Below are 27,445 nucleotides of genomic sequence, written 5' to 3' on the forward strand. Positions count from 1 at the left end.
TGCAATTACAAGTAACAGCTATCAGGAAAAGAAAGGGTAGGAGACTGCCATGTAGTGAATACAAATGTTTCTCTCCAGTTGTTTGTATGAATACTGCAGATAAGGATAAACAGTTGTTACTGTAAAGCTCTCAGGGACAAATTGATCCCCATCTATGTCTCTAGCTGCCTCTAGCTTTTCCTTATGGGAGGCAGTGGTGGGTCGTCAGTGTGGTCATTTTAAGCTTGGCACAAAAAAAAGATCCTAATTTAAGAGTCTCCTTGTGTGACCTTTGCTTGTATTCATAAGTGTTTCTCACACAAACAGCCCCAGTGATGTTGATGCTAATAGGTAGATGGTAGAGACGATTTCACTGTGACTGTTAGAGACTGGAGATGAGGAACAAAAGCTCCTTTCTGAGAGCTGCCCATCCATCTCGAATGCTCTGACTCACTTCACCTCGTGTGGGACTGACTGCTTAGAAAAACCAACACTGCCATCTTTTTACCACGTTTACAGGATCACAGCCTTAGGATACACAAAGCATTACTCACTTCAGCTGATTCCATTAATGCTGAAGACACAGGCTTGCACTTACTCTGTACGAGCTGTAGAAAAGGCTTGTGTATGAGAGGATGATGGCTACAGTTCAGATGCTCAACATTTCCTGGTAGAAATATTTCACAATGAAGCAATAGCATCATTAAGAGCTTGCAATGCATCAACATCTGCTTTATTTCTTCTGTTAGAGTCTCCCTAAATTTTTTTTTTGTAAGGCTATGAAGAAAATCGAAACTAATTGTTGCTGTTCTCGATTTTTACAAAACTAGTGACTTAGGAAATAGAGAAAAAAATCTTAGGCTCAGATGTATAACATAATCAAACTATCAATGCAAAATGGCAATGCAATGCCATGTCAATGCAAGTGGTAAACTGAGCAGATTACTGGTCACCCGACGTGCCTATCTGAGCATGCTTGTATGCAAAGACAAACTCAGTCTGGCATAAATTATATGAACTATGTTATCTTGCATCAAAATATTTTCCCAGTTCTGTGTGTTTCCAAATATATCTAATTTATGCATTTCTGAGTACATAATGTGTGTTGCTCACAGTTGAAGCAGGTGTATCAGCTCTCCTGTTTAAATCAGAGATGCTGGTGGATACTTCAATGGATAGAAAAAGTACTTCTCCAGGTGGTACCAGGTTTGAAAAACAAGCAGTTTGACAAGTCCACACAGGGCATCCAACACAAGCCCTCCAAACTACAAATTCTTTTATTGCAGGACATGTACTCTCCCTTTCCAGTGACCTTGCCATCCTAAGCGGGTTCTTATGACATCATCTTAATGCTGTGGCTTAAAACCAGCTTAATTAATTTAGCGTCTATGCATTGCTGTCTGCTGCCATTGTAACCTTCACATAAATAAAAAGAAGATAAGGCACCCAGCTGCCTCTCATGCAGAGCCCTTTGAGTCCCGGACATAACCCACCAGCTGCTCCGGGGGCATCGCTGAGGAACATGAAGTCCATCCCCGAGGAACCGGCCCAGGCAGACCACAGCGGAGCACCAGAGTTCTGTGCAGGTCACTCGTTTCTTCCGTTACTTAATTCCACATTGCCATTGACATGAGGATTACCTTGTATTTTATAGCAGCTGGGATTTTAACTCCATCTACAAAGTAATTAATTTTCCTTAAGTGTGATGGTGGCTTGGTGTTAAGTAGTAAGTAGACAGGGTTACTGCAATGATGTTTTCTGTGGTCTGGATATGATACTGTAAAATAGCATCTGTTTCTGTATTGTCTGATTTTAAATACCATAGTACAGCAAGAAAAATCGTTCTGACTCAGTGCTGAGCTCTGAAGACCTCATAGACTTGTTGCTTTTTAAGTATTACCTGTTCATGATGAGTGTTTTAGTGTGAGTTTAGAACAGAAAATAGCTTTCCTTTTCCTTCAGTACAGTCTGGAAAATAGACAGGTGGCAGTAAAAAAAGGACTACAAATCTAAAGCAAGCTATAATGCCATTAATGGTTTAAGTTACTTTAATAAGAAAGGATTTGTTGCTTACTAGCTTGAGATTATACATAACTGTACTTGCAGTCAGTAAGTAAAAACACAAGATAAGCAAGCAAAATACCTGATTTTAAATATATTTCATTTTCCTAATTAGTAAACTTGTAGATCTTTTTATGTATGTTACTCATTAGCTAACAAAAGTAATCCCCATCCTGAGATCTAGCCAAGAAAATCCGAGATTGGAGTTCATGCAGAGACTAATCTATGTAGATTAAATAGCTGTATTGTCTTCCTCCTGCATTGTACAGCTTGGCAGCATACCCCAAAACCAAAACCAGATTTAAAAAAGAAGAATGTGTTGCATTTCTACCCAGCCCCAGAAATACCAGCTCCCCCGTACCAGGGTACAGGGACCGCTGTTTGCACATGGCAGCGACTTTGTGGTCTGCAGGTGTAATCCCGGGAGGTGCTGTCAGCGATTGCCGTCCCCTGCCAACGCCCTCAGCAGTCCTTCCCTTCACAGCGCTCGATCCCACAAAGCTGCCCGAGTCCAGCAATTGGCATCACAGCAGCAAATGGTATTACCTGAATTATGCATGTATCAAACCTGGGCTCTGCACAGCGAGAACAGGTTCAAAAACCCTTCTGACAGCCCCATTGCTGTATTATATAGCATGTGACTCATTAACTGCGAGCAGCTGAGACAGCCTGGGTAGAAAGATGCTTTTGGAGCTGGCTGCTGTGTTCAGAGAGAGCTTTACAAAAGTGTTACACTTGCTCTTGTGGAATAGGCTCACGTACACTGAAGATGGAGGAGATCTGTGAAGGAGCCAAGGCACTCCATCCCGGCGCAAGCCAAGCATTGGGCTGGGTCAGACATCCAGGAGCTACTGAAAGACAGAAGTACAGTGAGATCTCTGAAGCTGTCTGAAACTGTCTGGCTGGGAGGCTGAATGCCAGGGCTTGTGCAAGAGCAGATATTTTTCCTTTCTAACAAAAATCTTTGAGAAGGCCCTGGGTCATGTATTGCCTGTAATCTATAATAGATTGAATGAGGAATCCATCCTCATGGGTTCTTCTTTGTTCAAAATAGAGATAAGATAGCTAGATGTGGATAAATGATACTACTTTTAATCATACCGTTGGAGTTCACATTGCCCAGCACATGTGGGAAGGGAACTCCCAGCATGCAGGGCAGCCGGGGAGGTGGGGACGACGGCTTTTGGTGGGTACCACGAAGCTGTCCAGGGAACAGTCATGCTGGGTTGCCTCCTGCACGTCTACTGGTATGGACACTGAGCCATGCGTGCACCTGGGCACTTCTCTGGCTTTTACTGCACACTGATCTTCCCCCCCCGGCCGGGTCATCCTCAAGATGTTTTTCCATCTCCTTTAATCAGATTAACCAGCCGCTCATGCTCTCAGGACACTGACTCTGGGATGTACTTCAGACTTTGGTCTGTCTCACCTTCATATTTACCTCCTTGACAGCTGTGTGCTCGAAGCAAGGGGATTGTGTCCGGCTTGACTTGCTGGGGCACCTATATTCTGTTTTCTGTGAGAGAGGCCCTTTTAGTCCCCCTGGACACGCTGCGATGCACCTGCGTTCCCTCCAAAATGCGGCTTGAGGTGGTACCTTCCCTAGGGAGATGGCAGTGGCAGACCTGTACCATCTGCTTCAGACTGGTATCTTCTTCGAAAACATTTGAAGGGATGCTTGCTGGTAGAAATCAATTTTTTAAGTCCCTCAGGGTGACACTGGGCACTGTGGGATGGTAGGAAGTGATTGAGTTGGTGCCTCTGAAGAGGGCAAGCTGCCACCACAGCTGAAGCTCCTGCTTCTTAGCAAGGACATGGTGAGGAGCTAATTTGATGTAAATAGGAAGTAAAATGGATATTTGCAAAATGACCGTGAAGATTTCACATACTTACATGGAGTCTGTTCTCTTACTCTAATTTTAAGATGACATATATCCGGTGATGTAAGCCAACGTTTTCATTTGTGTCCACAATCCATATATAGCACTAAATATATACGCAAGCCAATGAATAAATGTTTCCATTATTGTGTTTGCAGTCTGGAAAAAAGAACCCAGTAAACCTCTGAATAGCATCAAATATATCCAAACTAGAACATAAAAGGCTTTTCCATAAATACATGCATTTCGGGATGCCTGTTACTCTGTTCTTAAAACAGAACCAGAGATAATTGCCAATGAAATCAGCAGTTGCCATACCAATCATGATCAGCAAACAGCTAACACAGTGTTTACAGGACAAAGTCTGGGCTTCGCTGTGCTCCACAGCGCCTAGAAGCAGTTGCCATCACTACTTTTCTTACTGTTTTTCTCCAAGATCTTCCTGCTTTACTGCAACTGGACTTGTGAAGCAGTAACTGCTATGAATATGCATATATCTTCCTTCATAAATTATTTCTGACACATGTGTTTTAAGTAGGGCAACAAAGATATATGAACTAGACAGGCTGTAATTGTTTGTGTGGAGTTATTTTTTATGAAGTAACTTGGATTTGAATGTCAGGTATTTTTACTGTGGTATTTACTACAGCACTAAAGTATTGATTTTGTCCCCCTGAACACTAAATACCGTCTTTAATAGAAGTTTATTTGCATGGAGCTAATATCTGTGATGCTGTGTTGGTTGCTATATTGTTTCTACAACAAACATCAGCTGCAGAAGATGAGATAAGGTACCTGTACCCAGCTCCCACCCTGGTCATACCAGAGCTGAAAGCATGAACTGGTTTACATTTACTGCACTTGCTTTGCATAGCTTTTGCACAGTTTTACATTTACTGTCTGGTTTTACATAGCCTTGCACTTGCAGCACTGTGCTGCAGGTATATTTGCACATTAAAAAGGCTGGATAAATGGTGACATGGTCACTGCCCATTTGCCCTAATCACTAATGATAAAGCTGGTCTATTTTTTAAAAGGAAAACTAGTATTAAGCTAGCTAGTCTACTGAAATACAACTGTCTATATTCAGGATTTTCTTTTTGCCTAGAAATTACAATGCTCAATATAATAGCTACTTACGAAACAAGTATATTTTTATCATTTCTTCCTCTAATAATCACCAAATATGGCTGTCAGAAACAAACAGTGAGACAGAAACATTTTCATTTTATAATCTGAAAGGCCTTCTGGAATCATAGGCTTGTGTTGGACCATTTCTCAGAATATTTCTTCAGATCCATCTGTCAAAGGATGATATTAAAACAGACATTCTTTTATCTTTTTATATATTATGGGCCTAATTTGACAGCTTTTTCTTAAGTGCATTTCCTGTTGTTTTCATTGCCCTTCTGAAACATAGATGATACCATGTAGGAACAGTCCCTCGTACATTTATTTACTATTTTTGGCTGACAAAATTTTCCACATCACAATTTTTAGGCTTACGGGAATTGCTATTTAAAAGTATCGACTCCTAAGTGTATTTATGCTGACATACTAATGGCACCAACTCAGAAACATTTCCACCCTACTCCATCTTCTGTATTCAAGTCACCCTGCCAAAATTCAAGTTTCTTTCATATTATGATTAGGTGCTTACTCCATGTCTCTTTTTAGCATCCTTTGTTCATAGATGGATGCGGCAGTGTGTCATTACATTCCTAAAAAGTGCTCAGTCGACTAGGGTGGGAAGGAAGCTGGAAAACCCTGCCTCGCAAAGCCTTGCTTCTCTGCCGCAATACAAGGGAGCATCATGACGTCCTCCCTCCTGAATGGAGCCATACTATCAGCCTGAGCACGTCACCTCACTTGAACTCCTACATTATATAAAATGAGGAAAGAGGTTTTAATTTATCCAAGAACATCCCCATGAAAGGAGTTTTAAGTCATTTCACCGATTATGAAATCTCAGCCATGAAACTCTTATTCAGGCAGAACTACTGATGGGAAGATCCCTATTACAGCTAGAATATTTTTTCTCCTAATAACAATGAAAAACCTGCTACATATTATTACATTTTGAATGAGGGCTTCTATGCAGTAGGGTTTTAATGATCTCACTGTTGCCAAGTTTTGCTTTCAAAATCCCAGTGGAACATTTTTACCAGGCCTATTAGGTAATGCCCATAACTTTTGGGCACAAATTCACTATCTCCTATTCAACGTCCTCACGCTAGACCCTGCCAATGACACAGATGTTCTTTTTCCATAAATTCCATCAACCATGGTCTGGAAGCCATAGTTTTTGTTGTTCTGTTCATCTCTGCTTTGTATGCATTTGTTATAGCTGGTCATTACCCTTTAACAAAAAACTTTCTGTCTAATTTAGCTTCTCTTTAAAATAAAATTTCTGAGGCAAACGGAAGAAAGATCATTCTCTGCTGTGGGCCAGTTTTGACCCTTTTGTAAGCATCAGGAACATCTTTGGTATTTAAGATGGGAAATTTTGTATTGTCCCAACCAATGAATAAGGAGATACTTTTTTCCAAATTTCGGAACATGTCAGTTATACAGATTTTGCAATACTTCCTTCTTATAGACTTATTTCTAATGGGATAGTTCACATTTTGTCAGGCCAAAAGTGGAAGTTTTAAAATTTATGAATCTTTCAAGTGCTACTTTTCATAGGGCATTAACCACTTCATATTTTCCAAAGATTTGAAGATCCCAGGGCTGTAATAAGTACATTTGACTCCAAATCAGTTTCATGGAAGTCTTGCCCCAAGAAAAGATGTAAACCTAATCAGTGACTGAAATCTGGGCTGACTCTCCAGTCCTCAAATAAATGATTGCTGTAGAGTGTCTCAGTTGGGATGGGAGCCTGAGGGCACATCAGGGCTGCCGTCACTACTTAAGGCTCCTGCTGCGAATCCTCTGCCAAGGAATGGCCAATTCATCTGTTTTAGTGGATCCTTTGGTCACTCCTGTTCTATTGCCTTTCTTTCAGTATTGCTTAAGTCCTGTACTAACCAGAAGATTAATGACATCACCTAATTGGTTTTGCTATCCTTAGAGATGATGGGCCAAATTAATCCCTGTTAGAGCTCCATTAATCTTTATGGATTTACACCCAAGATTAATTCGTCCCCATGATACTAATCACTTGCTGTGTGGTCTGTGGAAAATCACTTAACTTTGCATGTTGGTTTTCCATCCCAGCTGGAAAATGGGGGCAATAACTCTGAGTTCAGTGAAGACAAATGCTCCAAACACTCCTAGGATTGGTTAAAATGGAAGACATTTTTTAATAAAATGCACATTTTATTTCTGAACGTTAGTTTCAGTTTGCACTTGTTTTCTCACTTCTTAGTGAAGCTTGGATAGAAACGTTTCCCTATGGGGGTATGGATGTGCCTGGTATTTATACCGAGTAAAGTCTTGGTACTGTAGAGCTTGGTGGGAATTTATGTGCTGATTATCCCAGGCCTGGGGTGTCACACTTCAGGTTTTACGGAAGTCACACATGCACACCCAGAGGTAGAATTTGGCCTTTCTCATTTCTGCTTCATTTAGGCCAATTTCTACAGCGGTTCCCCAGTGAGAATCTCACTGAAGATAGCAGGAATTTTGCTTAAGTAAGGATTACAGGATTAATCCCTCTATCTCCACTCATGTTTATTTTGGCAGTCATTTAGATTGGAGATCTCCAGAGCTCCCCAGCTCAGGTTGTCTCCATTCTGCTCACAGATATGCATCTAAACGCACCTCTCGTGGATTAAAGTAGCAACTGCATTTACCAAGAGGCTTCTATATTTGCAGAAAAATGTTCTGGTAATGCCACCAATTAGATAAAACTGGGACTTCACGCAGATAATAGAAAAGAATCTGCTGATAAGGATTGCAGCAATTTATTTTAGCTGGGACCCATGCTAGAGGTGAGTAACAAGCAATCCATCAGTTAGATGATGAAAAGTACACTTGAGTTTTACAACCCATTCCCTTTTAATAACCCCAGGCACTATTGCTCAACCAGAAAATACATATGTTGAAATCTTTTCTTTTCTATTTATGCATTTAATGTGTTCAATTGCCTGTATTAGCAATACATGTATAATAAAGAAGTCAAAGGATCAGTCGTTGTAGTCTTTTCTAGTAGGAAACCGTACAATAAGATTTAATCATCTTTGCAAAAAAGAAGGTGCAGTGTGTTCACTAAAGAAATAATTATAGGATTTTGACATTTATTTGGTACATCATCTTTGAGCGATTTACAAATTGCTATGTAAGAGCAAGTATTTTTCAGCTATACATTTTATTTTACAGCCAGTATTAGTTATTTCTTCTTAATTCTAAAAATATAAAAACTGTTTTACCTACTTACTGGAATGCCAATAGACATGCTAAATATACACTGAAATCATCGTCAATTATTTATTTGAGTTGGTAAGGAAAAATATTTTTAAAGTTTAATGAAGCCAGCAGTGATACACAGTTTCATGTTGCTGAGCAACAATACTGGTGGCCAGCATTTTTAAGGTAAAAGAATACAGTATAATCATGTTGATGCCTCAGGGCTCCGTTGTACCTCCCACAGTAAAACTCAGAGGAGCAGGATCAAAGGGCATGGAGGACTGCTTCAGCTCACTGAATTTCTCATGAAAAAGCAGCGGCTTGCAGGTCAGGAGGGGAGGCTTGGGGACAGCCCCCAAACTCCACAGGTCCCAGAAACCCATGAGGAAGGAAGCTCTCACCTACTTCAGGGCAGAAACGATTGAAGGATTTGAGTAAATTGAAGGGGAAGCTTGAGAAGGACGTAGGAAAAAATTGAATGCTAGAGAGAGAGTAGTTAATCTGGCGCTTCTCAGAGTTCAAGGATAAAGAGACATTAAAGGAAGTAAAAGGCAGAACATAAATTTGATTAAAAGAAAGGGTTTTGCACAATGCATAATTGATCTATGCTACGTCAGAGCATAGACAGGGACTAACTACGTCAGAGTGCTACAGAGGCCAAAAGCATAAAGGATTCAGAGAATAACTAGCATTAATACAGGCCATGCAATCATCATGAGCTACATGAGGCAGATTTTTTTTTAAACAAGGAAAAAAAATATATATGTGTATATATATATGTGTGTATATATATGTCTATAAATATCTATCATCTTCAAGCTTCCTGGGACTAAATAACTAATAGCAAAACTGGGGAGAAAATTCTCCTGAGGACAAGCTGTTTTATAAATGCCTGTTGTGTGGCAAGCTGAAGCCCATCTGGTACTGGGCCAGCCAGAGCACAGGTCTGGGTTAGCCTGGTAGTTCTTGTTCATGTGATGTTCTATAGGGATATCTCCCCACGGGCTGGCTCTTTCCTTGGGCTACTTCCTTTGTATTTGGGCCAAATCCCAGTTCGGTGGGACTAGGGTCAGTGAGACAGGAGACTTCATACAGGGGCTCCCACAAGCCTCTGTGGCTTTCCAAGTGAAAGGAGAAGCCTTCCCACTTGGAAAGGCCACAGAAGTCGCACACTGACTTGACTGAGTCTGTCCAAACCTGTCCATTACCGATAAACGCAGTTCCAGCCACACGGCAGTCCCGTGGGGAAAGGTGCAGGGCTGGAAGGACCAGAGAAAAGCGCTGCCGTTTCCTTCATCGCCAGCTTCTGTTTCCCCCTGATAACAGAGGGGCTGAAAATATGCAGCACTACGGCTCATTATTTATTAACCGCGTTCCCCAACAAACACACCGGTGCAAAGCAGTACCAGATGATCATCCTTGATTTGTGCATATTTTTGAAAAGTGTACTCTGTGCCTACTGGGAGTTATGTTTTTGAGTGTTCCTTTTTCTGTACTCTCTGAGTCATATTCCCATCATTCCTGTACCTCACAATATTTTCCCATTGCCATAGTGACTGCCTGTGAGGAAGGCACAGCCGAATAACTTCAGATTTTTACTGAACTCAAATTGCCTACGAGACTGGACCTGTGCTTGAGTTTGTCTTACATCAATCAGGCGGTATGAACTAAATAGTGCTTTTTATTTTTAAGAGAATCATAGTTCCTTTCCGACACAAAGGTGAAACTGTCACCTGTCTGATCTAGAAGTCCTCCCACCAAATCATCTCAGTCGGTCTGATCCTAAACCTTCCGAGTAGGTCTGACTCTGTAAAGTAGGCAGTGACTCCACACCTGAATTCTCACAGAGCACCTAAATGAATTAAATTGCAATAGTAAAGTATGTGTTGCTCACTTGCATTTGTGTGTGCCCCCCCTCCTTCTGTTGAATTCCTTAAACTTAGAAAGAGCTTGGACCAAATCCGTGTTTCTGAACACCTCCCTCTGTTGGACACAGATCCAAATGTCACAGCTTTCTCAAATGTCACACTATGACACCTAAGCAGAATGGCAAACCTGAGTTTCGTAAGTGTGAAGATATCATTTTAAACTTTGTGGTTTAGGTTCTGGAATATATAAAAGATTAATATATTTTATGAATTTAAATGTGTATCTTAGATAATGTAAAAGTCAAATTTCTCTTGTAGAAACTACTTTTGCCAGCACTGTGAAGGGCAAGTCCAGAAAATAGATAGTCTAGCCTTCAAGGTTAATGATAATTTTCAATGCCTGTTTAGGAGAGTGTGCCGCTAAGAAATAAATCATATTGGATTATCACTCTTTTATGAGGGAAAGGGAGGACAGTTTGTACAGAATGCCTTTACATAGAATCATCGTTTAGTTTGGAAAAGACCTTTAAGATCATCGAGTCCATGAGTACATGTAGGTGTCTGTGAATGCAGAGAAAAGAGAGGCATAAAAGCCTTTCATCTCACACAAGGGAATAATATAAACAGACCCAAACATTCGATTCAAACATCCCTAGCAGTACTTTGTGATATGAAGACAAATACAGGCCGAGCTCACTTTAAAATATTTTCAGATGTGGTGATTACAGATGCTCAAGAGCATCGAACCCAGAGAGAGCTCCCCTTTCTGTAGGTGTACATGTTTGCCTGCTAAACAGCAATTAGACACTTGTAACTGAAAGCAAATACTGCAGTCAGTGTGAACAGCCTTTTTACTTCATCACCTTGTCCATATGAGCATTATAGGAGTGGATCCAAAAAAGGGAACAGAGTAGAAAAATGAAATCCCAGACATCCCACACATTGTTTTGGAAGCGGACAGTGAGGACACCTCAGCCCTAACGCCTACTCAGGCTTTTGGCATTTCACTATTGCAACTGTGATAGCGATTTTTTGCCAAGTTTTTAGTCTGCTTTGTACCTTCTCATAAGAGAGAAAGGGGCATTAGCTCATTTTATAACGAGCACTAGTGGACCGTGATTGCTTAGTGTTGACCTGACCTGACACATACCAGTGACCGTGAGAAGAAAGGCTGATTCTCCATCACTAGCCCCCAGAATAGTAGCACCGTACATGAGTGCTCAGAAAAGTGACTTGATTTTTTGGTATATCAACTTTATTTTCTGGTATGACATTAATTAAACTGTTTTCTTCATCAGCTGCTCTTGGGGGTGGTAGGAATATATTGCCAGTGACTTAAAAGGGGACAAGATTTGATCTTCTCAGAACAGAAAAATGGAGCACTGTCCTAATTTATATTACTCCAGCTTGACAGCAACTGAGAGAGATTTTGTAAGTAAAGTGGGATTACTTGAGGCACTCCAGCCAATTTCTTGTGAACCTCACATGAGAAGAACCACCACAAAATGCCCATGGAAGTGGCCCTGCACCCTGCAGCTACTGTTCCTCACAAAGCTTAATAGGCTGGACAATAACTTGGTGAGGTGGATCTCAGGAAACCTAGGCTGGAAAAGACCTTGAGAGTTGATCTAGTCAATCTGACCCAAGGCAGGACCAGCTATATCACATCAAACAGGACATATATTTGTCTAAAATTACCTTAGAGATGTTCCATGGATGCTCTGTAACTTCCCTAGGCAACTTATCCCAGTGCTTTACTGCCCTTACAGTTGGAAAGATTTTTTATTTTAATGTCTGACCCGAATGAGAATCTTTCTTGATACAATTTAAACTGGACTTAATGCTCCAACTGAGGTGTTATCGATGCTGAATAGGGTGGAAGGATTTCTTCATACATTTTCAGGATTATTTATCCATCGCAGTATGATGCTTGCCTTTTCCACTCTGCTTAACATAGCTAACTCAATGTTTGGTTTGTGGTCTACCCTTGGTCGAGCTATTTCCTAACCAGTTATTACCCACCTTCCAGCAGATAATTCCTGTCTAAATGTAGTCCCTTGTACTGGTCCTTAGTACATTTTATCTTGCTTTTACAGATACTTCCTTCAAGCTGCCAAGATCTTTTTTTAAATTTTAATCTGCCTATTGACTGCATACTTGCAGAGCTCCCAAGCTGTGACCTGCACATTTGCTAAGTATGTCTTCTGCTCCATTGTTCAGTCACTAATGAAAATGTGGACTATAACGGGACTAAGGACAAAACCGTGCAGAATCGTATTTCATACATCCTTCCATTTTGTGTCACTTTTTAGGTATAATTACCTGAACAGTTTTACACCTGTTAGAATAGGTGTAGCAGGGTCAGTAAGGCTGCGTTTCCTTATTTCCTTATGAGAGTGTCATAAGTGTGCAAAAAGCCTTACTGAAGTTGAGTTATATGACACCAACTGCCTTTCCCCTCGCCACAGCACAATACAGTCATAGAAAGAACTAGACCGGTTTGACAGACTTTGTTCTTACAACTAAAGCTGAATGCTGCCCACTTCCCCTTTATCTTCTAGACACTTATAAATAGTTTGTTTAAAAAAATCCTAGATTTTGGGGCAGGAACTGAATTTAACCAGACTGATCGATAATCTCCTAGTTCGTTCTTTTCACCCCATTTTAAAGACAGGCACTATGCTTTCCTATTTCTGATCCTCTGACACCCTATACATCTAGTCACTCAGAGACAGTAACTACCCATCCTGGGATCAGTCTGCCCTTTAAGCATCATAGGATGAAGTTAACAAATCTAGCTAATTTGAAAAACATTATCTGAATACAGTGCAGCCATGAGATGAACCAAACTGCAGAACTAATTGACCCTAGTAACAATCATCTATTTGCTAGGTTAATTTTCAGCTGGATCAGTTCCCCCATCCAGATCCCTGCACGCCCTTACAAATTGCTGTGGCAGCGGGATGCAGGAGGGCAGCGAGGAGGTGGGAACGGAGTGGAGCAGGGAGGGTGTAACTACATTTTTCAGCAACAGCACCGGCTTAACATGCTTGTTGAAATACAGCTTTAATGAAGACAGATACAAAAAAGTCATTAATCACTTGTACCTTCCCCGTGTCGTCTGTTGATAGATGTCTTGCACCCCTGAGTAGTGGACCAGCACTCTCCTGGCCTTCTTCATACGCATTTGTAGAATGACATCTTGTTACCTCACTGTCCCTGCTTGTATCTTATTTTGTGCTTTTGTCTTTCTGATTTTACCTCAATGTACTTTTGCCATTCATCTATACTTATCCTGAATAGTTCAATCCCTGTCTATATACTTCTGGTCAGGTCAGAAAGGGGCTTGTGATGAAGCCAGGGGCTCTATTACCACATTTCCTCTCCTTCCTCTACATTGGGATAACTTGAGTTTCTGAGCTCCAAGGGAAAACATGCAGGGATGGAAAAACCCTGGGTTTCAGTCTTCATATGCCATATTTCCTGATTTCACAAGGAAAGAAATGGTGAATGAATGACAGAGCAAACACTCTTCATCAGAGGAATGGAAAAAGTACAAAATGCTAAATCATGTCAAGACTCTCCCCCAATTGTATTCGTTGAATACAATGTAACTCCAAGCAGGACATAGCCCATGGAGGACATGAGCAAAAGAGAAAAGGACATTTTTTCTGCAGTTCTCCAGCAGTTCTGATCTGCTCGGCAGAGCTGAATGTAAACAGATATTTTGCTCTGCTTCTGGTCTCTAATTGCATCATTTTCCACAAGTTCACATGGATGACAGCTGAAAATCATGAGTCATATGTATTCTTTTCCAGCATAAAGTATTATTTACTCCTTATTCTTGGATGGTCACCAAATGACATTTAAAAGAGTGAAGTTGGCAAAATGTCCTTTTACAGAGTCTTATACAGGTTTTCTTTAAAACATCTTACTGATATGAAATGAATGCCATCAACTTCTTTGAAATGCATTTTTTTCTTAATTGGTCATATGACACTAAATTGCATCAATATTGCTAAGCTTTTTTTCCCTGCTGAAATGATTGCTGAATAAGAAAATAGCTGCCGATGTCTTGAAATAAAAGATGTCATGAAGGATGGGGAGATATTATAGATGTGTAAATCTGAGAAATCTGGATCCAGAGTTTTGACTTTGCCAAAAAACTGTTTAGTTGAATGCAGTCTCTGATGAGCACTAAGCAGCTAGCTAGGTTATTTGTAATTACTTCTGTATATAGCACCATAAAGCTATATAACACTTTTTCTAACAAATAAAAAGTAATGAAATCAAGACTTCATCTGAAGCTGATAGTGCTCTGCAAGGTTCCAGCAGATGAAGACTTGGCCCTTGGCCTATTCTACCCATCCCTTAGTCTTGGGGGACTCATTCACCTTCAGGTGGGAATATTTGTCTGAAGGGATGATTTGGGGAAAAGATGCAAAATTCTTCATTGCAAGATTCTACAGACATCTGTAAAATATACCACAAGCTGGTTATGGCCAAAACATTCATTAAACAGCTACTGATATGTAAAAGAGCTGTTTAAGAGGAAGAATGTGAAGGAAAAGGCAGCAAGCCCCTGCATGACAGGGCTGCAGGCTGATGTTTAGAGGAAGATCCTAGCTTGGACTGCATGGTGGTCATGCAGTGTCCCTTGGCAACCTCCAGCCCTTCATCAGCCAGTGCACGCTGCAGGGGTTTTATGTTCTTAATTCTTTCGTTCATGGCTGCATCTGCTTGTATAATTTATGGCACACAACACATATTTTTCTTTTGAGATTCATTCTATTCTTTATTGCAGCATTTATTCTGTCAGAAAGTGGTGGGACAAGGAGGGGTTATTGGGCATCAAAAAGTTGACAAGAACTTGTCTTCTTGCCCTTTTTTTCTTGAATTATGACAGCGCTAATGACAAAATCCTTTTAGTTTCCCTCCTTTCCCTTATCTGTAGCTCTGGTTTTCTCTCGCTTCTTTGAAAGCTTGAGAGAGGAACGTCAGGTGGCGAAATACTTAAGAATTAAATGGCTGCATCAGGAAGCGTTTTTAAAATTAGGTGACGGTATCCGAAACAAATGCACGATTGTTCTTCATGCTTGGATGGCTGGCAGCCAGGCGGCAGGGAGGGCCTGAGCTATTTCGCAGGGCTTCATTCAGAGACTGTCATTATTGCCCCTATTACTTTTTCCTCTGTCCAGGGCTCTCTTGAATGCCACCACCAAAGAGAAGAATGCCACGCATGGCTTCCCCTGAGGAGGATTAGTAATCCTACACCTTGCACTGGCTGGCAGAGGTGTTTTAAGAACAACCAGCATTCTTTCCCCAAAAGCCAAATATTTTGTTACTGTATGGACCTGATCCTGCAATTTGAACCCTGATGTCTATTCATGTTCCTGGGCAATTCAGTGAAGGCTTCTTTGATTCAATCACTTCGTTTGTTGCATTTTATTTCTTAAGTTTTATATGTCAAAAGGAGGTGAAAAGTGGAATTTATCTGAATTTACGGATACACTTGCTATGAATCCGTAGAAAGAAATGACTGTGAAAAAACACACGTAAAACAAAATTGCTTTGATCACAATGTGGGCCTTGGGTGATTGCACAGACCAGAACAAAAAAGTTTCTTCCAAGCCAAATTCTGTTCCAAAGTAAATAAAAAAGTTTAATTCAAAACAAAACTATAGTTACCCACAAAAATAAAAGCTACAGTCCATGCTGGAAATTAGTGTACAGTAATGTTGAAAACTGTAGGAAAGGATTGTTCCCTATTGCTTTTTTCTCAAGCCAGCCAAGTTTAGATTAGCTGACAATTTAACTGTTTTCTTCCATCCCCAGGTTGTGTCTTGGGATCTTGTACTGGGAAAGCAGAAATGGGCTGACGCAGCAAAAGCAGTGGAGGGATGAAGGTCTCAGTGTAGGTGGTCTTGGGCTCTGGCAGATATCAAAGGAATCTGTGAGTCTAGTGGGCTGAATTTCCTGCCTACCCCTTGTAGGGCATCCTGCCTTCCACCGTCTCGCTCCTCCACCCACTCGGGAAAAGCTCATGGAAATTCAATGATTTTGAAGCAGTGGAGTTTCTGTTGTCCCCTGCAGAAATAACCCACACTGTACAAACAGAATATTGTCTTCTTTCTTTCCCTACCTCTTTTGGTATACTTAGTATTGTATTTGATGAAAGATACAGGAGATGGATAAGCAAAACATTAAGCTAGGTTAGTTGAGGTGGTAAATGGGCATATGTGATGGCAGGAGTTAAGACTACAGGTAAACGCTCTGCAACTACTTTCTATGACTTGTTTAGTAGCACAAATTAGCTTTTCCAATAAACCCCTAACTAAAAGCAAGTGTAACATATGAAACCACTAAAAGAAATGCAGTATTTTTTCCAACTACCTCTCAGAAGACACTTGCCATAGTTAATTTTCCATATCTGGGCAAATTTCCAGTAACATAAATTACCAATTTTAGCTCTTATTGCAAATGTAGAAAGTGACATAAATGAGATTGGCTAGGCCCTTCTAACATTAATGTATTGAACGGATGTAGTGCTTCATCTTACACATACATTTTTATGTGTGCTTTATTATTTACATGGCTGACAGTAAATTTTCCTAGTATGCATCGGTTCCCATGAGATGCCCTTAATTGTGCTGGATGCTGAAAACAGTGAAACAGTGACAAGGGAAGGTGGGAAATTATGAATATCAGTTCTGATAAGGCACAAGTTTAAATCACCATCCTGCTGACCGGGGAACGTAAGAAATAGTGCTGAGATACCTCCCTTTGTTCACAGGCACTGTGGGTATCTGTTTGCGGAGGACAGAGACTTCTCTCTCACAGTGTAGCTGACATATATCCTTTGGACATATATCCTGTTTTCTGCTTCTGAGTTTTACACATTCTTGTAAATTGTTACAGTCAAATTAAAATGCTATTCTAAAAATTGAACAGAATGACTATTTTAGTACCACTGTGAAAAAATGGCAATTTTTATGTACATCTTAATGATCAATTTGCCATGCTGTTATTTAAGTACCATTTAAAAAAAATATATCTACATTATAGTTTCCTCTAGTCTTATTCTTCTGTAATATAATTCAGAAGGCATAGATTTATATTGCTGTGGCTTTTTATAAACCAGATATTAAACTGTAGCAAAATATGACTTAAATATATGCATAAAATAGACCTCTGGAATATTTATTGTCACAGCAACATCTTTATAATCATAACATAAAAATTAAAACAAAATCAGTGATCTCAGCCATGTGCAGGAGGAGCGTCGATGTGGTGCTAGCCACACAAAAGCATCTCTTTTTCGTACTCGCTGAAAGCATTTCTCAACACCTACATGCCTGGGGCTCCCTGAGGTTTCAGAGGGTGCAGGAAAGCTCCTTCTGATGGCACGGAATTCCCCGTGGGAAGTGACACAGATGTGTAGGGATGACTCTCCTGTGCCCTGGCTGGTAAACTGGTGAACCTGTGCCAAAGCTATTGTACCTGCAACCAGAGAAGCCACTCTCACAGGAGGTAGGATTCGTGCCCCTGAACACACAGATCTTAAAGAGCTCTGCTAGTGGAAGCTTTCAGCCTCTATTGAGGGCTGAAGCCACTAAAATAGGGTTGCAGAGCTGAGCTAGAATTGAAAACTTTTAAGGAGTAATTTTGAAGAGCAGACGGATGATTTCTTCATGTGATGCCATCCATCATTGTGCCTCTTCACATCAATCTCTCAGAGTATTAATATGTCAGAAATGCTGTTCCCCAACACAGATTGCACAGAAGGTGGAAAAGGAGTTGCATTCCTGTGTATCTGTAGCGTATTTTGCTTCTCATCAGTTTAGTATCATAATGTTATATCTGTGGATGTAACAAGTCTGCAGTTGGCCATCACATACATTGATGTGCATTGAACCCAACTTGTTAGGGGACCTTACAAAAATAAGGGTATTTCTACTGCAGGCACTATGCTTGAAAGCATTTCATAATAAACCGTACAAGTAATACCTTCAGTGTTTGCAGGCAGGGTAGTCTAATGGTTAGTGCACTCAACTGGTAGTTATTCTGATTTGATTCTGTCACTGACTTCCTGGTGTGACTTTGGCTGTGTCATGTTTTCCCTCTCATTTTCCAAATAATTAAAATAAAGACAACATTTAGTTCAAAAAGGTGGTGCAAGTCTGAAGGCACCACTGTTTGCTGAGCAGCCTCCCATCTTTGAATGGCAAGAGTCATAGATGTGCAAAGCATTATTCTTTTCATCTTCAAAGCCTTCTCTTTGTATTTACAAATTAATCAATCTGCAAAGAAATATTTTCTTTTTCCTGGGCTGTATGATTAAGAATATTCTTATTAATTATAGGGAAAATTCCACAATTCCAATATATGTCATTCGAAACAACATGATGTATACAGACATATTGCAACATATTTTCATTTGGATTGTAAAACATGCATACCTTTGATGGTTTCATCCCACATTTGTTATATTGTATTTTTAATGCACTCAGACTGTGCAGGCATAATGGTGATCCTCCCCTTATACCCCATCTTTCCCACACACATGAAGCGTGCTTTGTAGTGACATTCATGAAGACCCCTGCCGTGGTTGAAATGCTGGAGTCCTGCTATTTAGAATGAACGATTATTCCAGCAGTTAAAGTGTTTTCACAAAGGAGACTGGGTGGCAAGGCACTTCTTCCTTTCCTACCCCACAGTAAGAGAGGAAATCCTCATCTGAGCCTGTGATAGGACCCTGACAGAGAACCCCACTTTAATACCTGGAGATAGTCTAGTGGTGAGGAAAAGCCACTTCTGAAGCACGAAGACAATTTATTAACCGCATGAAATTCTCTTAAAAAACCCAAACAATCTCTGCTGCTGCTCACTGAAGAGAAAGAGCAACCCCCCCCCCAAAAAAAAGAAAATTCTATCTAAATCAAGATTTCGGCAGACTTTGGGCAGCTAAATCCAAAACTTAACCCCAGAGCCCCCGTCTGCTAATTGCTGATCTCATCCTGCAAGTGCCTAAAACCCAGATGCTGGCTCTTCCTTCCCTGGGGCTCCCGCAGTGCGTAGCCTGCTGCTGCTGCTGCTGCTGCTGCTGCTAGGCATCGCGGCTGCCCAGCGCTGGCCCTCTGGCTCCTGCCGAAGCACCGTGTCCTCCGACGTTGCGGCAGAGCACCGTGCCAGTGAAATGAGGTCTGTGCTCCGATGCCAGCTTTCAGACCACCTAACTCCCAGTGCTGGTGATGAACGGCTGGAAGAGGTGCCCATTTCTTCTGTTTCGAATGAGTGATAGATGATTCAGGGAGAAGCACACACGTGATACCTTGTGTTTTGGACTGCAGTCTGGGGCCAGGCACCAAGTGTTGCAGTGCTTCAGTTTTTTAATGGATGAAACCTCTGACTCACAGAGGAAAAGCAAAACTTGAACAAATACACAATTTAAAACCTTCCAGGCTCGAGCAGAGACTGACTGCTGCATTAAGACTGTAAATGGTGAAATGGACTCTTATGTCTTAAATGGAAACACAGTGAGCTACAGAACTGAGCTCAGCTCCCTTTGATCATGCTGCAGCAAACGTGACCTATCAAATGATTGCTAAAGAGCTTGAGGGGCTCTTCAAAAGTGAGTCATGGTAAAATAGATGCTGTAATTATATCCACTGATAAATTTTAGCAAAACCAGCACATTCGCTGATGGTGCTAGATGCTTTGCCTGATGAAGATTTCTCTAGTTACAAAATATGTTCAGTGTGTGCAGCGGCTGTCCAAGCTTTCCCGATCTGTTCAGCAGACACACATTGCACTGACCTGAAAGAAGAACCTTCCAGCCTCTGTGGTGAACCAAGCCTTCACCTCCTGTAAACTCTGCAAAGAAGGGCCCACTACACCTGATGCCGTTAGCAGCTCTGCACAGCAGGCTTTGCCACTGACATCCAAATCCCAACTTCCTTCCCTTACCAAGTGCCATCATCTCATTCCCTGACAAGCCCGCCGAAGGCAGTGGCACTCGGCACAGACCCAGGTGTCAGGTATGAAGGGCAGACTGTCCAAGCTATCACCAAACGGTGAGAACAGCCTGACGCTGTCAAAGGACAGAGCCACAGAAATGACCCAGAAGGGAAAGTCCCTCCTCAAAAGCCCATCTCTACCAGCCAGGCGAAACGTGCTTGTATTGGGCTTTTTCCCTCAACATTATTGCTAATGTACAGGGATAAGATTTATATAATCAGTGTCCGCTATTTTAGTGGATTTTAAGAGGATACCGTAACTCAGATTTCTTTGTTTCATATTGACATGGTGACTGGGACAGCTCACTCTTGACTTGAGAGTATCGTTAGCTATAACATCTTCTTATACTACTATACAATTCTATACTGTTGAGAGTTATGAACGACAATATTTCTGATATGAACCTGCTGCAGGGTATTTTTTGTATTTATTAGTAATGCAAAAGAAACAGAAATGAAAAAGGAACAGGAATACATAAAACATCAAAATTATTTGACTACAGCCTATTAACAGGGAGTGAAAGCAAGACTTCTTTGTCCTAAAATTAGAGTATTAACTCCTGAAAATTCAGCTAGGGATGGGTAAAAGCTCTTTTGTTCTTACTTAGAAAATAGTAATTTGTAGTACACTACTCAACACAAATGAAATTTAAATCATTAGTTACAAAATACAGCTTTCAAAAATGTATCATACAGAGTTTCTGACACTGCCAACAATAAGCGTGCACAAACATACAGCAACAAATCCCCTCCAGACACGTCAGTCCCACTGTATTGCTCAGGATGCCACATGCCCATCGATATGATTTCCCCTTTTCTGATGCACTAGCTTTGATCTGTACAAATGATTAAAGCCATAGTTTACTGAAAAACGGACAATAAAAAGAAGTGTTTTGTTTCACCATACCAGCAGAATTCCCAGAGACACGTTAGTGCATCCTTCTGATCCATTGTCCCATTGTTCCCACACCCAGACACAATTTCTTTTTCATTTTGTGCCTTGTGGTGCAGTTTAGTGTAATAAGATTGTAACAGGTCTCAAAATCATTGCAATTAAATTATGAAACTGTTTTCCTTTTCTAACCCTTGCCCTCAGAATATAATGGCATCATAACAGCGTCTGGAGACTGGAGCCAAGATCATTTTCTGTCACATCACTGAGCTGATTTGCAGCGCGGTGAGCTGACAGGCTTCACTGACACCTTCACAACTAATTTCGGTGGGTAATCTATTGCAAGGTTTTAGATATTGTATCTTCCTTTAATGATGCCATGTTCAGATCAGGTTTAGATTTGAGTTTCTAAGTGACTTTTAATTTCCGCTGTCCGAAAGGGAGCTGCATTGCCCCTTTTTGTCCTTTCTTCTGCTTTGGCAGATGTCGTCAAGGTTATTTGGCGTTTACTTCTCTTATCTTTGTAGCACTCTCACTGACAACACATTTTTTACTACAGACACAATACTTTTAGATAGCATAGATTTCATAGATTTATTTGCCAAAACTTGCACATCTGAAGGAGGTATAGGTTAAGCTATTGACATCTTACGGTGAGCATGCTACTTGTACTGAAACTGTCTCTAGCTGGTGGAAAATTAGCATATTAAAACACTTCTCAACCTCAAAAAGAATAACCTAATCACGGCAATGGTGTTTTAAAATAAAGGAAATTCTTAATTAAAATTTGTATTAAAAATGAGCTTCATTTTTCTATTATTGTGACTTGTCTGCCAAAAATCCCATGCATATATGTTTCTGTGTGTACAATTTTTTAGAACAATATGGCATCTTCTAAAAGTTTGATGGCTTATGAATGAAAAGGTCATGAGAAAACCCTAAGGGCTCTGTGTTAGTTTTAAAGATGAGAAAGAATCATGGCTCATTTAAAACATTAAGAAAATCTATTCTCTTTAGTATTTTTGAAGTAATTTTCTCTTCCATGCTTTTTTTTTTAAATTTAATTAAACTACCACAAATTTCTGTTATTTTATAGCTCACAGCTATAAAATGCAGTTGTTTTTGTCAGATACAAGTTAAGCACCATCGGGCTGTGTAAGTACTTGTCTTGGAGACGACTTCAACTCTACCGATATTGGCACTGGCAATTCAGGAGGGAGCACTTTTCACTCCACTTTAATATGGAACTGATACCTCTGCCTGATTTTATAGCATATTTTTGTGTTAGCACTACCATGGTTTAGTGGTTGGTGAAAAGACTCATATATACCGAACCTATGCCTGTAAATGGATCCACATGATGGAACTGCCCTGCAAAAAGCTCCTGAAAGGACTGAGACCTGAAGACATGCTTTAAGTGCTTTGGCATTCTTCAAGATGAAACGTGCTCTAGATACAGAATGCACTCTTTTTCTTGTGTCCCTTGAGGAGCTTGTAATAAAAATGCCTTTCAGTCACTGGACACTTCAACATCCCTAGGACAGAAATTGAAGCCCATAAGGTATAAAACAATTTTACAGTATTACTAGCCTCCAGTTTTGTACCGCTACCCTCATCTCACCATGAATGGACATTATAAACATACCTAGATACAAATATTAAAAACAGTTGAAATTATTTTAGTATCCTATATTGGAAAAGTGTATAGTATTCTTCAAACTAAATAGTTAAAACTGTATAAAATGGCATAACAAACTACAGTATGTATCCTTTTTTTTTGTTATTGTAAGAGAGTATCAATTACAACATTATCTTGACAACTCTATCCTGTAGCCAGTTGAACGGCCGCTGAAATCAGTGGAGGACTTGAGGTGCAACTACAGGCTGTCCGTTGCTTCAGCGCAAGAAGCGAGAGGAGCTTCAGATAAAGCAGCCATAAGCAGAGCGTTGCTGCAGTCAGGAGGGACGCAGAGGCTATACACCGCGCTCCCCAGCTGACAGCCTGCCCCAACGCTTTCTGAAAACTTCTGCCTTGAAGCCAGAGACGCTCCCATCCGTGGCTGCGTGGCCGCACTTGCGGCTCAGCCTCCGAGCCGCTCGGCGGGTATACGTCCCGCCGCAGGGACGGGACGCGGCTCTGCTCCACCTCGCCCCGATCAGGACACCCCGTCTCGCTGGGTCCCGCGGTCAGGCGGGGGGCACGGCCCCTCGCCGCGGCACGGGCAACCGGGGCTCGGCCCCTCTTTCAGACGAGGGCCGGGTTTCGGCGGCGCAGGGGCGGCCTGGCCCGGCGCGGGGGCTCGGCGGGGCGGCTGAGGCGAAATGGCCGCGCCGGCCCCGCGCTTGCCGAAAGCCGCGGCTCCTCGCTCGCCCTGCCGCCCCGGCGTCCCCCCCCGCCTCTCCCCGCTCGAACTAGCGGTGCCCCGGGCCTCACCGCTGCGCTCTCCCGGCCCTCCCGCCGCCCGCGCCCGCCCAGCGGCTCCCTTCCCGCGAGATCCCGCCGGCCGTGCTCTGACAGAGCTCCGCCGCCGCCGCCGCGGCGCCGGGATCTCCCCCCCGCCTGCGAGCCGCGGGGCGGAGGCTGCGCCGCCCGCCGCAGAGCCGCAGGGCGAGCCGCCGCCGCCGCCGCCGAGCGCGGGGGGGGGGTGGGGTGCAGCCCCGCGGCCGGTGAGGGGCGCGCCCCCACTGCCCCCCCGCCGCCGCGCCGTGACGCCGCCCCGCCCCGCCCCGCCCCGCCCCGCGGGTCTCCCCCTCGCCTCAGCGGCGGAGCGGAGCGGAGCGGCCGCCGCCCCAGCCGCGGCGGAGTGAATGGGTTGCCATGGCAACTGAGTGAGGCAGGCAGCAGGCCGCCGCGGCCCCAGCCGCCTCCGCTCCTCAGCGTGTGGGCGAGGAGGCAGCGGGCGGCCGCCGGGACAGCCGAGGGGAGGCCGGGAGCGCAGCGGCAGGATGGAGGACGGCTTCTCCAGCTACAGCAGCCTCTACGACACCTCCTCGCTGCTCCAGTTCTGCAACGGTAAGGGCGGGGGCCGCCTCCCGCGGCCGCCCCCGGCGAGCAGCGGTGTCCCGGCGCCCCGGCGGGGCGGAGACGGAGGCCGGCGCGGGGAAGGCAGCGCCGGGAGCGGGCCTGCCTGAGGCTGCCGGCGGCGTCTCCGCCGCTCAGGGCCGCCCGGCTCCGCAGCGTAACTCGGGGAGAGGAGGAGGAGGAGGGAGGAAACTTCACCCCCCTCAGCCTCCCCCGTTATACAGCGGGAAACCTGCCAGCCCTCGGCGCCGGGGTGCCTCTGTGAGGAACTTCTCCTGCACCTCCTTCACGGAAACATGTATAGATATGTGTGCGTATGTGTATATATACGTATATATTATAGATACGTGTGTGTATATCTGCCTCAAAGGCAGATCTGGTAGCCCAAGCGATCACCCACTGCTGCCTGTCTCCGCTGCGCCTATGCCAACGTACACAGATGTATGTGTGCGACCAAACTATGAGCACACGTATGTGACCCTGAGGCGCGCAGTGGCACGCAGCGGCGGCACCGCGGCGGCGAGAGCCGTCCCGGCGGCGCGCGGCGCGGTGCCGTGCGGCTGGGGCAGGTGTCCTTCCGCCCCCCTGCCCGCGTCCCGCTCCGCTCCCTCCCCGGAGAGCCCACCCAGCGGCTCTCCACACCGGCGAAGGACAGTTTTTAGGTGTCAGATGCCTGTGTGGAGTTAAGGTAAGTTGGCCTGCAGTTACTGATTTTTCTTTCTGTTATTTTTTTTAAGGTAGGGGCTATTGGGGTGGTGGCGTCACCTGGGGGGCAGTGTGACAGGGGAGCTGCTGGGCTGCAGTGACAGGTTGTAAAAAAGGAGGAAGGAGACGAGGAACTGCCAGTATCCTCAGAGGAGGTATTTGGAAATTGGCCTGCATAGTATTTGGGATTATTCAACTAGCTGGTGTTTACTGTTATTTGGGGGGAAATAAATCTGGTATCCTAAATGTTACAAACAGTTCTTCATGGTAAACTTTAAGCTCAAAATACCTTATTTTGATTCTAGTTATTACTTCCTAGCAGCAAAATTGCAAGCATTCATAATCTCATATTTCCTTGGAAATTGATTTGTGGATCTCTTATTCCTCCAGATTTTAGTAGTGGTCTGGCTTTCTACTACTATCTGAACAGCTGGAGTCAGGTTCATATTAAATTGCTTCATGACAGCAACTGCATCAAACATAGCTGCCTCTTCTCTTGGCGGAAATGAAGATGATAAATTTTACATGATTTTCTTTGTGATGTGGTGCAAGAAAGGGACAGGTTAGCAGAAAACTCTTAATACGTGTGGACCTTGAGATTGTGGGAGCCGTTTTTCAGGGCATGACGAGTCGTGCGTGTGGGCTATGCATTGTGTGGTGATGTCGTATTCTCAGAACTCTTCAGGAGAGAAAACTATGACTATGTACGGGGGTTGTACGCTAATAGCAGATGCCTGTTTTGCCTAAACTTAATAAATATTTCATTGTAAGTATTTTTAAAAAGAAAACATACAGCAATGTATTTCAGAGTTTATATTCTAACCCATTTATAAGCAAGCTGTCTTCCTACCAAAATCCCTGGGCTTTGCTTTTACAGTGTTCATGATAGTAGCATGCATGTGGGAGCAGTAGGAGTAGCAGCAGTTTCTGAATAGTTTGAATACGCAGAGTAGCTTATTTCTGAGAACTGTCACTCATGTTGGTTTTGTAACTCTGAGCACCTATTATACCTGATGGAAATAAGCCATATGTATTTATGCTGTACGTAGGTTTTAAAATCTTAGTTAATCCTTAAGTATTATGTTCTAGAATGTTACTGACGAGATCGCTTGCCTAGCTGTCACCTCATTGTAGATAGTGAGCTCAAGGGTTGTTGTAAACTTGTATTATTCTGTGTTTATAAAAGGAAGTGGTTGAATTCAGAAGCCTTTCCTTTTATGAGTTAGCCTTCAGTGAGACTGTACTAGATGAGATGAGGAAGAAAAAGAGAATCGGGCCTTTGAGTACTGCCTTGAGGTGGTCAGATATTTCACACAGACACACATGATCCACGAGGAAAGAAACACAGATGGAGGATGCCAGTGAGGGTTTTGAGGTTGAAAGAGGAAAAGAAAATTGCTTTACAGGGAAGTGGAAAGCTCTTTCAAGCATAATGGGTAGTATGAAAGACGATGTAAAGTTGGGAGTGGGGCAGGCATAAAGAAGAACCAAACAGAGCAAGCAAGTGGTAGAGATGTGAAGGAAAATGTGATGTAGGGTAAAGTGAAATACAGAAATGGCTGGTAACCACTCAAAGTGATCATCGCTGTATGCTGTAAGGTTTTCTGTTCGGAACACAGAAGAAAGGATTAATTTTAGTTTTGCAAGTAAAGACATGATGGAATTTTCTGATGGTCTCAAACTGAAGAAGTGATAAAGAGACTGCCTGTACGTATTGTGTTGGGAAAGATCAGGATACAAAGACTGAGCTCCTGTAAAAATAACTGCGGATCACCTTTAGGGTAGCAGCTGAGCTCTAGCCTGGGCCCAAGGACGGCTGCAGCTTCTCCCGCTTCCTGGTCCCTTCTCCCTGCTCGGGGCGGGTGGCAGCTGCAGAGGGGATGGGGGAGGAAGGGAGCAGTGGTGGGCAGGAGGTTGTGATGGGCATGAGGGAGCAGGATCTTGGCTATTGGAGGACCTGGTCAGAGAGGAAAGGACTAATATGAGGGCAAACTTACCCCAAGCCTCCCTTTCTCTTTAGAAAGGGCTCTGGGTTCAGGAGAAGAATTTGGGTCTGTCTTCCCCCCGCCCCTTCTTTACTTATATGCAGATCTAGTCTACGTGATTGTTTAGTAACATATTTTTATGGCTTGCAATGCGTAAAAAAATATGGTAAATGGAGAAGGAAGGGAGAGAAGAAAGAGGTGAGGAAATTATGTTTGTGTTGAGCTGCATGTCTAAAATCTAGGGCAAATATTTAGCACAGCTAGTTCAAAGACACCTACTTTCTTCAACTCTGTTCTGCAGAACAGTAAGGGTAGGGTTGGCGTTTGAGAAATGTTGTGTTAATGAATGCAAGTGTCAGTCTGAGATAGCATGAAAGCAAGAAATACAAACTTGCAATGTGATTTTAGGCAAGTTATTTCATTCTTGTTGCCTTAGTTTCCTTAGTTGTAAACTCAGAGGAAAGTACATACCTACTTTGGAGGAGTTTATCACATTCGTTTGAAATCTCTGTCTTGATTTTCAGAGGACAGTCTCTTCAGATGCACAAAATGTTTTGCTAGTTGCTGTGCCTATTCTGTTTGTTTATTTTTAGGAAAGACACTAAAATAACTCCTCTTAATGCCTGTCTAAGGGCAGTTCTCAACTTACATCTCACTTTCTAGGTAATGAAGAACACTGTTGGTTTA

The 27,445-nt window shown here is 42.7% G+C and overlaps 1 protein-coding gene across 4 annotated transcripts in view; it reads left to right on the forward strand.

Moving 5' to 3' along the window:
• Nucleotides 1-1,438: 1,438 nt before the first annotated feature.
• Nucleotides 1,439-27,445, forward strand: part of EML1 (EMAP like 1) — a 111,267-nt gene continuing 85,260 nt past the window's right edge. For 3 of the 4 annotated variants that reach the window (XM_050898368.1, XM_050898371.1, XM_050898370.1), the window contains exon 1: nucleotides 23,930-24,059. In XM_050898368.1, coding sequence (XP_050754325.1) covers nucleotides 23,993-24,059 — 67 coding nt within the window. In that variant the 5' untranslated portion in view covers nucleotides 23,930-23,992. Of the gene's footprint in view, nucleotides 1,566-23,929; nucleotides 24,060-27,445 lie in introns of those variants that run through there. The other variant, XM_050898367.1, reaches the window with a different exon arrangement.

Source organism: Gymnogyps californianus, chromosome 5 (genome assembly GCF_018139145.2).
Source record: "Gymnogyps californianus isolate 813 chromosome 5, ASM1813914v2, whole genome shotgun sequence".
NCBI classification, from domain to species: domain Eukaryota; kingdom Metazoa; phylum Chordata; class Aves; order Accipitriformes; family Cathartidae; genus Gymnogyps; species Gymnogyps californianus.